At 36.9% G+C, this 15,639-nt stretch overlaps 1 protein-coding gene across 1 annotated transcript in view; it reads left to right on the top strand.

Moving 5' to 3' along the window:
* Dsor1 (mitogen-activated protein kinase kinase 1) overlaps positions 1 to 15,639 on the top strand; it is a 155,113-nt gene that overhangs the window by 12,281 nt on the left and 127,193 nt on the right. The window contains exon 2 of the mRNA XM_090413991.1: positions 8,621 to 8,846. Coding sequence (XP_090270117.1) covers positions 8,621 to 8,846 — 226 coding nt within the window. The remainder of the gene's footprint in view (positions 1 to 8,620; positions 8,847 to 15,639) is intronic.

Raw genomic sequence — 15,639 nt, forward strand, 5'->3', positions numbered from 1 at the left:
TGTTGCTATGATCTTGGTGGACTCAGTTATCTTGGCCTTTCTTGGTGGTAGTGCTTTGCCTGGTTTGTGCCACTCCATGGATTCCCTTTTGGAAAGAGGATCATAATAAAGGACCATGGTTTCATCTCTGGTGACAATGGATTTCAGCACTTCTCTCTGATTCCCTTGGCAAAGCTCTAAATGCTTGCAGGAACAGGTCACACGATACTCCTGAATTGAAGAGAGAGGTCTGGGCACCAACTTCCACTGACCTTTGTCATGTGAAGCTTCTCATGATTGAAATCACAGAGAAGACAGTTGTGAAAGACAGTTGGTATAGAAAGCTCTAACCTTGTTGAGATTTCTTTGAGCTTCAGCTGTCTGTCATTGAATAATTCCTCCTCACCATGAGAGACATTGTCCTCAGTCATCACAAAGATCATCTTCAATGCTCTCTCTGCCTAGGTAAAACTTTCCGATTTGTTTAGCCCATTCCTTCATGGTGGAATATGAAGGAGACGCTTCTCCATAAGCATCATCCAATCACTGTTTTATAACACTTCAAGAAAGCTCTTCTTTGGTAAAAAAAACTTTATCCACAGTACTCAATTTTTAAGATTATAGCCATTTAGCATGCCATGTGTTAGTCAAATGAGTGCCTCCAACTGAATGATGCAGGTAGAGTTGAAACTGGTACACTAAGCTCTTCATTTAAAAAAATGAAAAAAAAAATTGAGCACATAGATAAATGCCAGAAGTATATAATTAAGTATCTATCGTGCATTCAAAAATCCTTATTTTTTATTCATAAATTATAAATTTGGTTATTTTAATCTTAAATTTACAGATTACTGATTTTTTTTTTGATTTACAGATTATCTTCGGTGAACTAACAATTCATAAAGGGTAGAATAATAACAATGAATTTCAAAAGATAAAAGCCATTTGATAAATTAAGAGTATAATAGATATAAGGCAGGCATAAATAATAGTAATTAAAAAAAAAAAAAACTTAAGCTTTGCAATTAATTTTAAACATCAATTGCGAAGGTTAAGTTTTTTTTTTTTTTAATACAAACTTGCTAAACATTTAGCCACATTACTATTCTCCTTACAGATAATTCTTCCTCTTTTGTGAAAAAAAAATTCTGTTCACCTAAAAAGTATATTAAAAGACCATATTTTAAAAAGTTCAAATATAATGATTAACTTTGATATTACTGCACTATTTACCAATGTACCATAAACCATGCGGCCAAGACGTCTCTAGATGTCAAGTTTATAATGGATGCGAAGTGCATATTAAATTTATAATATCATTGATATTACATTGAAATATATGATGGATACAAAGCATATGATGATGCGTATTTGATCCATAATTGCCAGTGAGGTGATTAATTGAGACCCTTGAATTATTAAAATCACATTCCAACCAGACATTTAAATTATTCAAATTTACAGTGCACATGGGTTATTTTGCATGGAAAGGGAAGATATGTGAGAAGGGGTGAGGGGTCTGGAAAGTTCTGATAAACACCTAGAACAAAAATGTGTTCACTCCCATGTTTCAACAAATTGTAATAATTTGTTCTTTTTCTTTTAGGATATATAAGAAGACATAAAATTAATTAATTCTTGTTCTGGTGTATCGGAACTTTCCAGATTCACCTCCCCCCCATACAAATAACTAGATGAGAAAGCTACAGGCTTCCCCCTTTAGTCAATTTTTACATAGAACACTTAGAAAGCCAAGCAATGAATACAGCCACTCTCAAACCAGTGGTTTGACTGTGCTGTACTGATGATGATGATGATCATCATCATCAAATTCCTGCCACGTACCCTCAAGGGGTGTACAGGATATGATAGTACTACATGAAAAATTTACATCATTACTAAGTTCCTATCTACAATTTTCCTCCAAATCGTCTGTTACTTGTCATGACTCCAACATTATCAGATCTTATATTTCTATGTCTAAGGCACTTTATACAGTATCAATCCACCTATATCTTCCTCTGGATCGTTTTCCTGCCAACCTAGCAGAGAACACTTGTTTTGCTAATCTCCTTGCCCATTTTATTTAAGTGACCATACCACCTGAGATTAACTCTGCTAACGCATTCCTGGATGCCGACAATGTCAAGTTCTTTCCTAATATCCTCATTTTTAATATGATATTGCCATTGATGCCATCTGTTCACGCCTCTAATTTTTCTCAGGACTGTCATATCTGCGGTCTCTCGTCTTTGGTCAAATGTTTTACTTCTGACCCAGCTTTCAGATCCATAAGTTAAAACTGGGTTTGAACACCAACTTGTATACAGCTAATTTAGTGTTCCAACTAATTTCTTTCTTATTCCATATGAATTTATACAATTGACTTCCTACCATACCAGCTTTGTTGATTCTGTAGTCTATTGTAGGCTGTAGTCTGTATGCATTCCACTGTACTGATGATGTGTTTGCTATTTGGTCACATGGACCAGATACATTAGATGCATTTTTAGTGTATCATGTTGGCAGTTTAATAGAATATATATAGCACTAAGAAAGGATTAAAAATTTATTTTAATGCTTCCAATATTTCGTCTTGAAGACATCTTCAGGAATTACAAATAACTCTTGTAACACATACACACAAAGACAACACAATACTAAATGAAACATAGGTGACTCTAAAGTCTATCTAAGTGGTGCGCCCTCTATGGGCATTTGTAGGTGGCCTAGGATGTAAAGTGGGACTTCTGACAATTATTGTTTCCCAAATTTTGGGAAGTTTTATGCATTCGTATTTATTTAAATTCAATTGATTTCTGAGTGCAGATTCTAAAAACAGTCTTTCCTTGTTGAATTTATTATCATGGAGCATGGTGGTTTTCTTTCAGGAGATCCTGTGGGTTCTATCCAATACACGGAAATAAACAAGTGTTTGAAAGGAAAAATAAGCGTAAGAGTGAGAGATTTTCTGAAATGTAGGAAAGAGTGTTGTATGGTGACTCGTTATTAAGAGGAGTGATAGATGGGAATTTAACTAAATCATACTTACCGGGTGCGAAGTTTAAGGATGTAAGTGAGAGTATTAGAGCACAAAAACAGAGGGTGAAAGAATTGATAGTTATGGTGGGTACGAATGAATTGAAAGGAGATAAATTTTTTATGAGAGAGGACTTGAAGTATTGTTAAAGGTAGCGAAAGAAAAGAGTGACAGAGTTAGGATGGTGAATCTGTTGCTGCGGTATGACAGAGAGGAGTTTAGAAGGAGGGCCATAATCGCAAATGACTTTATGTGCAGGTTATGCAGACGGTGTGGTGTGGAATGAGTTTGATGGGCAAAAGAATTTATACAAGATGGATGGCCTACATTTGAATGGATTTGGTGTGGAGACTGGAAAAAGTGTTGCTGAATGAAGTGAAAATGGATGTGCAGAACCAGGGAAACTAGAACTACCAAGGAGGGGAGGAAGTGGATATGCGGACATCAGTGAGACAGTTGAGTGTAAGAATTTATAAATGTACCCAAGCCAGTACTAAGGACAAGAAATCGGAATGGGATAGTTAGAATAATGCATCAAGATAGGGGGCGGGACAAAGGGACCTCTGCATTTCATGTATACTAATGCCAGGAGTATTAGGAACAAGAAGGAAGAATTTTTGGCCTTGATTGGCTCTTCCTGGCCACAGGTTATTGGCATTAGTGAAACATGGCTGACAGAAGATGATATAGTTAGTGCGATAGAATATGTAGGTTATAGTGTGTTTAGGAGGGACAGAGAGAATAAAATGGGGGAAGGAGTGTTATTGATGATAGCTGATGAACTGCAGCCAAGGAAAATTGAAGTTGTATCGCAGGATAGTGTTTGATTTGAGGTAATTGGTGTGAGATTGAGACTGGCAGAACAAAATATACAGTTGGGTATTGCTATAGACCAGGTGATGGAATAGATGGTGAAGATAGTATGCATAAACAAATTGATGAAATGAGTGGAAGGAGGATAATTATTATGGGGGATTTCAACTATGGCAATATTGATTGGAAGGAGGAGAGGACACATATGAGGAAGGAAATGGATTTTATTCAGTTATTAAGGGATAACTATCTGAGACAACATGTAATTGAAAATACTAGGGGTGTGAGAGTGCTTGACCTGGTAATAGCATCCGAGAATTTGACTGTGATGAATATGACCATGTTGCCACCTATTGGTGAGAGTGATCATAAGGTGACCTGGGAGGTGGCTAAAGATGTGGAATTTTTGATTAAAGCAGGTTATATGTGGAATTACCGTGCTGGCAAGAATGACAAGCTTAGGAGATTGCTTGGATCAGTGTCATGGCATGTACAACTGCAAGGGCTGGATGTCGATAGAGCATGGGAAGTGGTCAAGGAGCATTTACAGGAAGTTATGGCTGATTGTATAGCTAGGGTCCGAATAGTAAAACAAGTAGGGGTTAAATGGATGAATAACACCATTAAGCTTGAGCTGCAAAAAAAGAAACAACTGCGGAGGGAATTTAAAGAAAGAGGTGATCTGCACGCACACGAACGGTATAAAGTGCAATCCAGAAGGGTAACGGGTGTGATAAAAAAAAAAGCAAAACCGAATTATGACAGGAAACTCACTATGCAAGCTGAAGAGAATCCCAAACAGTTCTTTCAATATGCTGCAAGCAAAAAAGCTGCACATGGCAAAATGATTTTAAGGAATGACGATGGTAAGGAAGTCACTGAATCAGTCGATATAGTGTAATTACGGAGTGAGCACTTTGCAAGAGTATATCATCCAGGTGGTGACATTGAAAAAATGAAGGAACTATTAGTTTATACGGGAATTGTGATGAATCAAGTGGAGGTGAATAGTCTATTACAGAACCTTAATGTGAATACATCTGTGAGATTGGATGGTATACCAGCACGGGTCTTATGTGAAGCGGCTAAAGAATCATCAGTGCCCTTGACCATGTTGTTTAATCCGAGTCTCGGGTCTGGTTTAGTTCCGAAGGTGTGGAAAGAGGGGAAAATAGTTCCACTGCATAAAGGAGGATCCAAGACTACTGTTGCAAATTACCGACCGATCAGCATATCAGGAGTCGTCGTCAAGGTCTTGGAGAAAGTAGTCAAGGGAAAAATGCAGGAATGGATTGATGAAAATGAGATACTGTACGGGGGACAGCATGGCTTTGTGAAGGGTAGATCATGCCTCAGTAACTTGCTCAAGTTTTATAACACAATGACTGCTGAACTGGATAAGGGTAACAGGTTTACAGTGATACTGCTGGATCTGGCTAAGGCATTTGACAGGATACCACATGGAATTCTAATCCGTAAACTACAACATGTGGGAATGGATATAGGGTTGGTGAGATGGATAGGTGGGTTGTTGATGGAGAGATATCAGAGAGTAGTTTATTTAGGAGTAGAGTCCAAAAGACGGCCTGTGACTAGTGGTGTGACGCAGGGTTCTGTTCTTGGACCACTGCTGTTTAATTTGTTCATTAACGATATAGGGAAGGATCTAAGAGGAACAGTTCATTTGTTCGCTGATGATGCAAAGTTGGGTAAGGCAATAGTGAATGCAGAAGCTGTCAAAATCTTGCAGGACAACTTGGATAGATTGGAGTTCTTGGCTAAGGAGAATGGATGTCAATTTAATGTGACAAAATGTAAGGTTATGCATTTTGGTATGAAAAGATTAGCAGCAATATACCACATTGGTGGAACTGTACTCCAGGAGATTGATGAGGCCAGTGACTTGGGAGTGTTGGTGGATAGGGAGATGAAGTTTAGGGGGCACATTGCAAAAGTGGTTAAATCAGCTCATGTACTCACTTGGTTGTTGAAAAATACTTTGAAGAGCAGACGCAAGCAAGTTATTTTACCTCTGTACCGAGCCTTGATAAGACTTCATCTCGACTCCTGTGCCCAGATTTGGTCACCTAGGTTTCTTCTTGATGGGTAGGAGGTGGAGAGGATCCAGAGGCGAGTGACCAAGATGATAGCAGGTCTATGGAATGAACCTTATGAGAACAGGTTGAAGATTTGTGGGTTGCAGAAATTAGTTGATAGGCAGAAAAGGGGAGATATGATTGAGACATACAAATTGCTAAAGGGTTTCTATAGGATTAATTCAGAGGATATTTTTGAGATCAGGACTGGTGGTGGGAGAACTAGGCGACACCTATGGAAGCTAGGAAAGAGTGTGGTTAGCAAGGGTGTTAGAGCTGGGTTCTTTACTTTTAGGGTGGTAAATGAGTGGAATAAGCTATCAGAGTCTGTTGTGGGTGCTATGACGGTGAGTGAGTTCAAGGCAAAGTATGATAGATACTGTGAAAATGTCGTATATTATGTGGCCATGATGTTTAGGGCCACCCTCGATGTCTAAGAACTCCCTGGAGTCTCCCGTAATAATAATAATAAACATGGTCTGCAAGGCCAGATTTACCATAGTCGTTATCTGGCTTTGCAGAGTTATCAATATGGATTCCTTATTCTTGTTTCACAGCACACCTATTGGGCCAACCTCACTCACCTTTTTGACACAAGCCATAGAAAAGTTTGGTCAATTGGTCACTTTTGATATTCCCACACGAATAAATAAATGTTTGTTTGTATTAGCATCACAGTTATCCTCTAAGTTGTGTTTGCAATTTTTGCAATGTGACCCTCTTCAGTTTTCTATCTGCCATAACTCCAAGAGTCTTAGATTCCCTTTATCCAGCTCAACTGTGACATTATTATAAAATATGAGCAAACTGCTAAAACATGATCTCCTTTTTAACAAACCCATGCTGCTCTTTGCAAAATATAGCTTATCTATCAACCCATTTCTGTATGTGAGTTCTTATGAGCCTCTCTCAAATCTTCGCCACTAATGCACCGGTTTTTCATCACCTTTCGCAATGAAACTGTCATACGTTCTTTCCATTCCTGTGAGAACTTTCCTGAACTAAGACTTGAGTTATACAAACATGTCAATAGCCATGCCATTTTGGCTGAACATTCCATTAGCACACATGCTGATATCCAATATGGTGTGTTGCTGAAATGATATCCAGCTTATGCACCTCTATCTCTTCAAATGTACTAGTAGCATTGTGCATCATGTTACATGCACCTGGTTGATAGATAAGAATTCACTAAACTTATTCTTATAATAAGTTTAGTGAATTCTTATAATTACAATTCCAATCAGGAATTGAAATTTAGGGGACACATTGCAAAAGTGGCCAAATCAGCTCATCAAATCACTTGGTTGCTGAAGAATACGTTGACAAGCAGGTTATTGTTCCTCTGTATCGAGCCTTGATAAGACCTCATCTCGACTACTGTGCCCAGATTTGGTCACCTAGGTTTCTTCTTGATGTGGAGGAGGTGGAGAGGATCCAGAGGCGAGTGACCAAGATGATAGTAGGTCTGTGGAATGAACCGTATGAGAACAGGTTGAGGATTTGTGGGTTGCAAAAATTGGTTCATAGGCGGAGGAGGGGAGATATGATTGAGACATTCAAATTACTGAAGGGTTTCTATAAAATTAATTCAGAAGATATTTTTGAGAACAGGGCTGGTTGTGGGAGGACTAGGGGACATCCATGGAAACTGGGCAAAAGTGTGGTTAGTAAAGGTGTTAGAGCTGGGTTCTTTACTTTTAGAGTAGTGAATGAGTGGAATGCGCTCCCTGAGTCTGTGGTGGATGCTGTGACAGTGAATGAGTTTAAGGCGAGGTATGATAGATACTGTATGAATGTCGAATAGTTGTGATGAAAATGATTTAGGGCCTCCCTCGATGAGTCTAATGACTCCCCGGAGTTGCCCGTAATAATAATAATAATAATAAATAAAACTTTCAACATCTAAACTTATTCTTCCACATTAGTTTTTCTTTTACTTGATAAAATTCTTTTGTGTTGCCTTTTAGCCTATACAGCCAATATCTTTTCATACTCTGATTTAACTTTTCTCGTGATTCTCATAACTTTTCTGGCCTATGCATTACATAACTCCTCTCATTATTTCACTCCTATTCTGTCTGTTCTTCAAACTCTAGGTACACATTCAGATACCTCATTTAAGCACCTTTGTAAAGCTTCCCATGCATTATTGATATCCTTCTCATTCAGTAAATCATACCATTGGACTAAAGATAGTATTCTCTTAAGTTTGTTATAATTTTGAGCTTTGTAGTTTAACATGTAACCTGCCCTTATTGAACATCCAAATAGTTAGCTATTTCCCAGGATAGTATGGCATAATCACTGTCACTAACTTGTGGAATAACATTCACATTCTTATCTGAGACTCCTTCTGACTCTGTGATCAAATCTAACACTCTTTAATCTCAACTTCCTTCTTTCACATGATGTTTGAGAAAGTTGTCTTGCAACAGCACAATAAATTCTCCTTGCATGTGCAGGTGATGTATAATGAAATATACACTGTTTACTTGTTTAAATGGTAATTTCTATTAATATTTAAAAAGTGCAAATGTTAAGTTCGTTAACCTTACAGTGGTATAAATTTTCTAAAATTAACAGTTAATGTCGATGTTCATATTGACATAAGAAAAAAAATTTACTAATATGAATTAATAACTAGCTTTTTAATTGACTATTTCAATTATCATTCTTTTTCCTTATTTAGCAAATCAACATTTGATACTAGTATAGAAGCTCTGCAGAAGACTTTAGAAGGACTGGAGCTGGATGATCAGCAGAGAAAAAGGCTAGAAGCTTTTTTAACTCAAAAACAAAAAGTTGGAGAGTTGAATGTTGATGATTTTGAAAAGTTAGGAGAATTAGGAGCTGGAAATGGAGGCGTTGTAACAAAAGTTTTACATAAGCCCACTGGGCTTATAATGGCAAGAAAAGTATGATTTTATATATATATATATATATATATATATATATATTTTTTTTTTTTCTCTTTTTCATATAATTGACAAATTACATAGTTTTTACTGAATGAGTTTATAAAAAAAATGCCATTGTTTTGTTTGTTACTCTAAATGTTATGCAAATCATTTAAGCAAATTATAATATAAAAAGATGAAAGCTTTCTACATTAAAATCTCAGAGTAATTTGGTCTTTATGAAATATAACATTTTGGGTTTTTGAATTTAATCTCTGATGTAGTTATTCCTTTAATAGGATGAATAAAAGTGTGAGATAACCTTATTATTATTATTTACGGCATCTCCATGGAGTCCAGAGACTCATTGCAGGAGACCCAAATCAACCATACACACAAATTCTATCATACCTCTCCTAGAATTCATTCACTGTCAGGGAACTTGCAACCAATTCTGGCAATCCATTGTACTCACTCGCGCCACTCTCCATGCAAAAAATCTGGCCTACGCACCCCTACTAACACCTTCCATGGATGGCTCCAGTTTTCTGACTATTTGTCATATATTGAAAAATTTCACTTGATTGTTATACAACCCCTTTAATATCTTAAAAGTTTCTATCATGCCCCCTCTTTTCAGCCTATCAACTAAACTTTGTAACCTGCAGACCTTCAACCTATCCTCATAGGGAGTATTCCACTGACCTGTCACTCATCTCCGAATCTTTTTGAGCACCTCCTGGTCCCCAAGAAACCCAGGTGACTAAATCTGTATGCAGTATTCAAGATGTGGCCAAATCACAGGCTTATAAAGAGGGATAATAATTTTCTTATCTTTACTCATCCAAGTAATTTGTTGAGCTATTTTACCAACTTTTGCAATATGCCCTCTGAACTTTAACTCTTTGTTCACTATTATCCCCAAGTCCCTAGCATCACCAATTTCCTGAAACCAATACCACATGCTGCCTTTTCAGCCAGAAGTGCATAACCCTCCATTTTGCAACATTAAATTGACAATCATTATCCTTTGCCCACAATGCCAATTTATTTAAATCATCCTGCAGGATATTTACATCACCTTTATCAACTATTGCTACCCCTGGTTTTGCATCATCAGCAAACAACTGAATATCCCCTCTTAAATCTTTCCATATGTCATTGATATACAAATTAAAGAGTAGGGGCCCTAGTACCAAATCCTGAGGTACTCCACTAGTCACCATCATTCTCCTAGACTCCACTCCATCATATACTACTCTCTCCATCTGTCCGTCAGCCATTGCCCTATCGATGCTACTTAGCAAAGATGAGCAGTATCATGACTGTTATAACAGTTATAATATAACATTTTATAAGAAATGTGACAGCACAACTGGATAAAGGTAATGGCTACCCATTACCTTTATCCAGTTGTGCTGTCACATTTCTTATAAAATGTTATATTATACCTTTCACCGACTTTTCCAATACTTTAACAACCACTCTCAATATATTAATTGTTTTGTAGTTTGCTGCCTCTTTCTTGGAGCCACCAATCAATGGTACTATCTTATCCTCTTTCCACTCCTTTGGAATCCTGCCTGAGATGAGACTTAGATTGAATAACTTCATCAGAGATGTCAATTCTCTTGCACATTCACATAGTACACAGGCTAATATGCTCTCCAGTCCCACTGCTGCGTTCACATTCATATTTTTAATATACTGAACACTTCCTGTTCATATACCTCAATGTTAATGTACATCTCTGTAACATCAGCAACTGTGAAATCACTACCTGGATAATACGCCTCTGCAAAATGATCACTCAGCAGCTCAACTGTTTCTTTTGGTTCAGTCACCTTCTCATAGTCATTATTTAAAGTCATTCTACCATAGTCATTTTTCCTCTTACTTGCTACATAATGAAAAAACTCTTTGGTTTACTTTGGCCTGTTTGGCTAATTCTCTATCGTAGTCTGATTTGGCCAGCTTGTCACAATAGTACTAATTCATAACACCGTATTAGGTTAAAATGAACTATAATTTAATTAAGTCTTCTGATATTAGTGCTGGATTCAAACCAGCATCCTTAGAACACAGAAACAGTTTATAAGAAATATACACTACAACCTAATATAGTAGAAATAAATTCATTGCACTTCTTGCCATTGCCAGCTCCAGAAGCCATTCACGTTTGTAATGGTTTTATATATTGTTTTTTTTTTCTATCTGATCATATGAGAAGCAGGTATCTCAGGCATGGTCTGCAAAACTTTACTTGCCATAATGATGGTAATCGTGTGTATTCCTTTTGTTCTTTTAGGTGGATATTTGAATCATGTCAGACAATGGAATTTGTCCATAGTAGAACTGATGGCTTTTTTGTTTGATTTGTGGTTTAAAAGTAGCATGAAAATAATATTTATGTAATACTTTCACTTTATTTTCTGAAATAAGATATAGTTGTGCTGTGATCTTTTGTGTTGAGGTGATATAGTATTTTATGTTGTCTAGGTATATGGCATAGAAAGAGCCTTGTTTTTCTGTGGCAGATGTTTTAAAAATACAGATATTATTAAACCTGATATCAAAATTGGAGATGTTAATGTCAGCTCTTTGCTTTATGCAGATGATGTTATACTTCTAAATAAATCTGCTACAAGTCTGCAAGATTCTCTGACTAAATTGAATAGCTGTTGTAATAGATATGGTATGAAGGTCAGCAATAAAAAGACAAAGACAATGAAAATAGGCAGAATCATTGAAAATGTCAACTGTGTTGTGAATGGAGAACCTGTGGAACAAGTAAAACATTTCAGCTACTTAGACATGATTTTTACTGAAGATGGTAAATTAAATATAGAAATAGACAACAGAATCAACAAAGCTGGTATGGTGGGAAGTCAATTGAATAAATTCATATGGAATAAGAAAGAAATTAGTCGTAACACTAAATTAGCTGTATACAAGACAGTGTTCAAACCAGTTTTAACTTATGGATCTGAGAGCTGGGTCAGAAGTAAAACACTTGACCAAAGACTAGAGACCGCAGATATGAGAGTCCTGAGAAAGATTAGAGGCGTGAACAGATGGCATCAATGGCAATATCATGTTAAAAATGAGGATATTAGGAAAGAACTTGACATTGTCAGCATCCAGGAATGCGTTAGCAGAGCTAATCTCAGATGGTATGGTCACTTAAATAGAATGGGAGAGGAAAGATTAGCAAAACAAGTGTTCTCTGCCAGGTTGGCAGGAAAACGACCCAGAGGAAGACCAAGATATAGGTGGATTGATACGGTACAAAGTGCCTTAGATGATAGAAATATAAGATCTGATAATGTTGGAGTCTTGACAAGTAACAGACTGATTTGGAGGAAAATTGTAGATAGGAAGTTAGTAATGATGTAATTTTTTCATGTATTACTGTCATATCCTGTACACCCCTTGAGGGTACATGGCAGGAATTCGATGATGATGATGATGATGATGAGATATTGTTAGACCGTGTAACAGTTCATTTGTTGATGCAAATATTTGCTAGTGTATATTGTGGTGGGGGGGTAATAAGATTAGTAAAATGACTGGTTTGCCTTTCTGAGTGAAAAAGATTATCTAGCACTTTATACTACAAATCAGCCTGAAAGGGAGGTAGAATACCTTAGGGACAGAAGTGGCATTGTGTAGTCAAGTGCAAGTTTTTGTTTATATGATATGGGTTTAACAGCATATAAATATGTATGAGACAAAGGTAACGTCTAGTTTTGAGGGAAACATGTGCCATAGTATTATAACTTATCTACACGTAAACACAAGGAAAAGTATTATTTATTAACTGTACTACCAAATATTTCAGTTTGAAATTAACAAACTATCGTCAGTGGCTTAAACAACAGGCATTTTACAAGGTAGAATGCAAACAATTGATTTATTCAAAATAGTACAAGCCTCGTGATGTTAAATCACTAATAGCATTACACTTTCACTGAAGAAAAGGTTAATCATGTAAAATAAATTGCATAAATAATTGTAATTTATATACAAAAACTTAATTTATAATATCATACTAAAGAGATCATTAGATAGATGTAGTACCCAAATGGTTTCTTCGGATTGTAATTATCATTATTGGCCTTAATTCAGAAAAAAAAAAAATTCTATGTGTTATTCAGATCAAACTTTCCCATATTTTTGACAAGGATAGGCAATCATCCCAATTCAAGTTAAGGCAGTGAAATAAGGCCTCAGCACTCTCTTTAAATAGGCATTTGAATTTATACCGACATCTGTGTAGAAGGCGTGTTTTACAACAGAGAATTATATACAGTGGAACCTCGGTTGTCGAACTTAATTCGTTCCTGAAGGCTGTTCGAAAACCGAAACCATTTTCCCATAAGAATTAATGTAAAATGGATTAATCCTTTCCTGAACCCCAGATGATTGTTTATTTAATTTTTTTTTTTAACAAAAAAAAATTAAATAAATTAAAAAAAAAAAAAAATACCTTTACAACAGTACTTCATGCATAAGATCGTATACAAACATAATGAAAATGCATAAAATCTTACATAAAAAGAATAAACACAATAAATAGATAAAATAAAAACGAAAATTTAACTTCACTTTAACTATACATACAGAGGAGAGTTGATGACATAAGTGGAAGGAAGTGAGTAAGGGAAGTCCTCTTCCATAAAAACATCAGGTTACTGTCCTTCTGGGGTTTTTTCTCTTTCTCTTTTCTGTCTCTTGGCACCAGTCGACTCTGCTTGAGACACACTGGGCCTCTGTCTCACTAAAAACCTGTTCAATGACATTTGTTTTTGCCTGCATTTTAAAATGTTTCTGAAGTGAAACATGGCACTGTCATTGAAATGCTTTATGATGCGGTTTACTACATTTGTGAAGGTGATATCTTGCCATAAAACTTTGCACCTCACCCCATTTCGCACACATTTCTTTGATCAAAGAACTAGGAACCTCCTCAATCCCTTCCTCTGTGTCCGAAGACATTTCCTCCACCTCCGTCTTTTGCTGCTCCTTCTGAAGGTGTTCCAGTTCTTCTGTGGTGAGCTCATTCCTGTGATCCTCCACTAACTCCTCCACATCAGCAGTGTCAACTTCCAAGCCCATGCTTTTGCCTGGAGACACAATATCATCAACAAAAGCAACATGCTCAGCCTCAATGTCTCTGTCTGCTACACAGTCTGGCCACAATTTCCTCCAGGCCGAGTTCATCGTCCTGTAAGTCACTTGCGCCCAGGCTTTGTCAAGGATACTTAAGCAAAAGATGTTGAAGTGATTTTTCCAGAATTTTCTGAGTGTTAATTCTGTGTCAGCGGTCACTTCAAAACACCTTTGAAACAGTGCTTTGGTGTAGAGTTTCTTAAAGTTCGAAATGACCTGCTGGTCCATGGGCTGAATTAGAGAAGTTGTGTTAGGGGGAAGGAACTTCGCTGTGATAAAATCAGACTCCTCCAGTAACTCATTCTCCAAGCCTGGAGGGTTAGCAGGAGCATTGTCCATCACAAGAAGGCATCTAATTGGCAATTTTTTTTCTTGAAGGTATTTTCTCACACTTGGGGCAAAGACTCAATAAACAATTGCCTGGTTACCCAAGCCCTGCTATTAGCCCTCCACATAACAGGCAATTTACTTTTCATCACATTATTTTTCTTAAACACCCTCAGGTTCTCAGAGTGGTACACAAGCAATGGCTTGACCTTGAAGTCCCCACATAGCAAAAGAGTCAGCCTGTCCTTCATTGGCTTGTCCTGGCAATACTTTTTCTTTCTGAGTGATGTAGGTCCTCTTTGGCAATTTTTTCCAAAATAGGCTGGTTTCATCACGGTTGAACACTTGTTGGGTAAGAAAACCCTCAGCCTTTACATAGTCATTAAATTCTTGCACATATTTCTCAGCAGCTTCTCGGTTAGAACTCGCAGCCTCCCCATACCTAACCACACTATGTATGCCGCTTCTCCTCTTAAATTTCTCAAACCACCCTCTACTAGCTTTGAACACATCAATATCAGCACTCGTACCAAAGTTTTTCTTTAACAGGTCATCATGTAATCGCCTCGCTTTTTCACAAATTATAGCCTCAGAAACACTATCACCAGCTAACTGTTTCTCGTTTATCCAAATCAGCAACAATTTTTCTACTTCTTCAATTGTATGTGATCTTTGTTTAGTAAGAACTTTCACTCCTCTTGCAACATCAGCTCTCTTGATCGCTTCTTTATTTTTGAGTATTGTACATATCGTTGATTTCGCTATACCGAACTGCATAGCAAGATTCGAGACACGAACACCATTTTCATGTTTGGATATGATTTCTTTTTCCAACTCTATCGTGGTTCTAACAACTTTTCTTTTTTTTTGCTTTGCTGCTATCACTATTCTACTGCGACCCCATGGTGGCTTAATTAATAATAATTTATGAAAAAAAAACAACAAAACACAAAGAAAATCAAGAAAACTCACTGCAAATTCGAGCAGGTGTCTGCGCTGAATGAAGGCTTCCGCATAACTGACGCTTTCCCGCCTTACAGCTCAGCACGCGGAGCATGTGTTTGCCATTTGCATGTTCGGGAACCAAAATTCTGTTCCGAAACGGGGTGTTTTTTGTTTGGAAAATATGTTCGAGAACAGAGGCGTTCTCCACTGTATTAGCTATTTAACATCACTTGGCTCGTACTATTTTGAAAAAATCAATTGTTTGCATTCTACTTTGTAAAAAGCTGTTGTTTAAGCCACTGACGATAGTTTGTTAATTTCAAACTGAAATATTTGGCAGTATATTTAATAAATAATACTTTTCATT

Source organism: Typopeltis vanoorti, chromosome 24, assembly GCF_054136105.1.
Source record: "Typopeltis vanoorti isolate ZY-2024b chromosome 24, IOZ_Tvanoo_1.0, whole genome shotgun sequence".
NCBI classification, from domain to species: domain Eukaryota; kingdom Metazoa; phylum Arthropoda; class Arachnida; order Uropygi; family Thelyphonidae; genus Typopeltis; species Typopeltis vanoorti.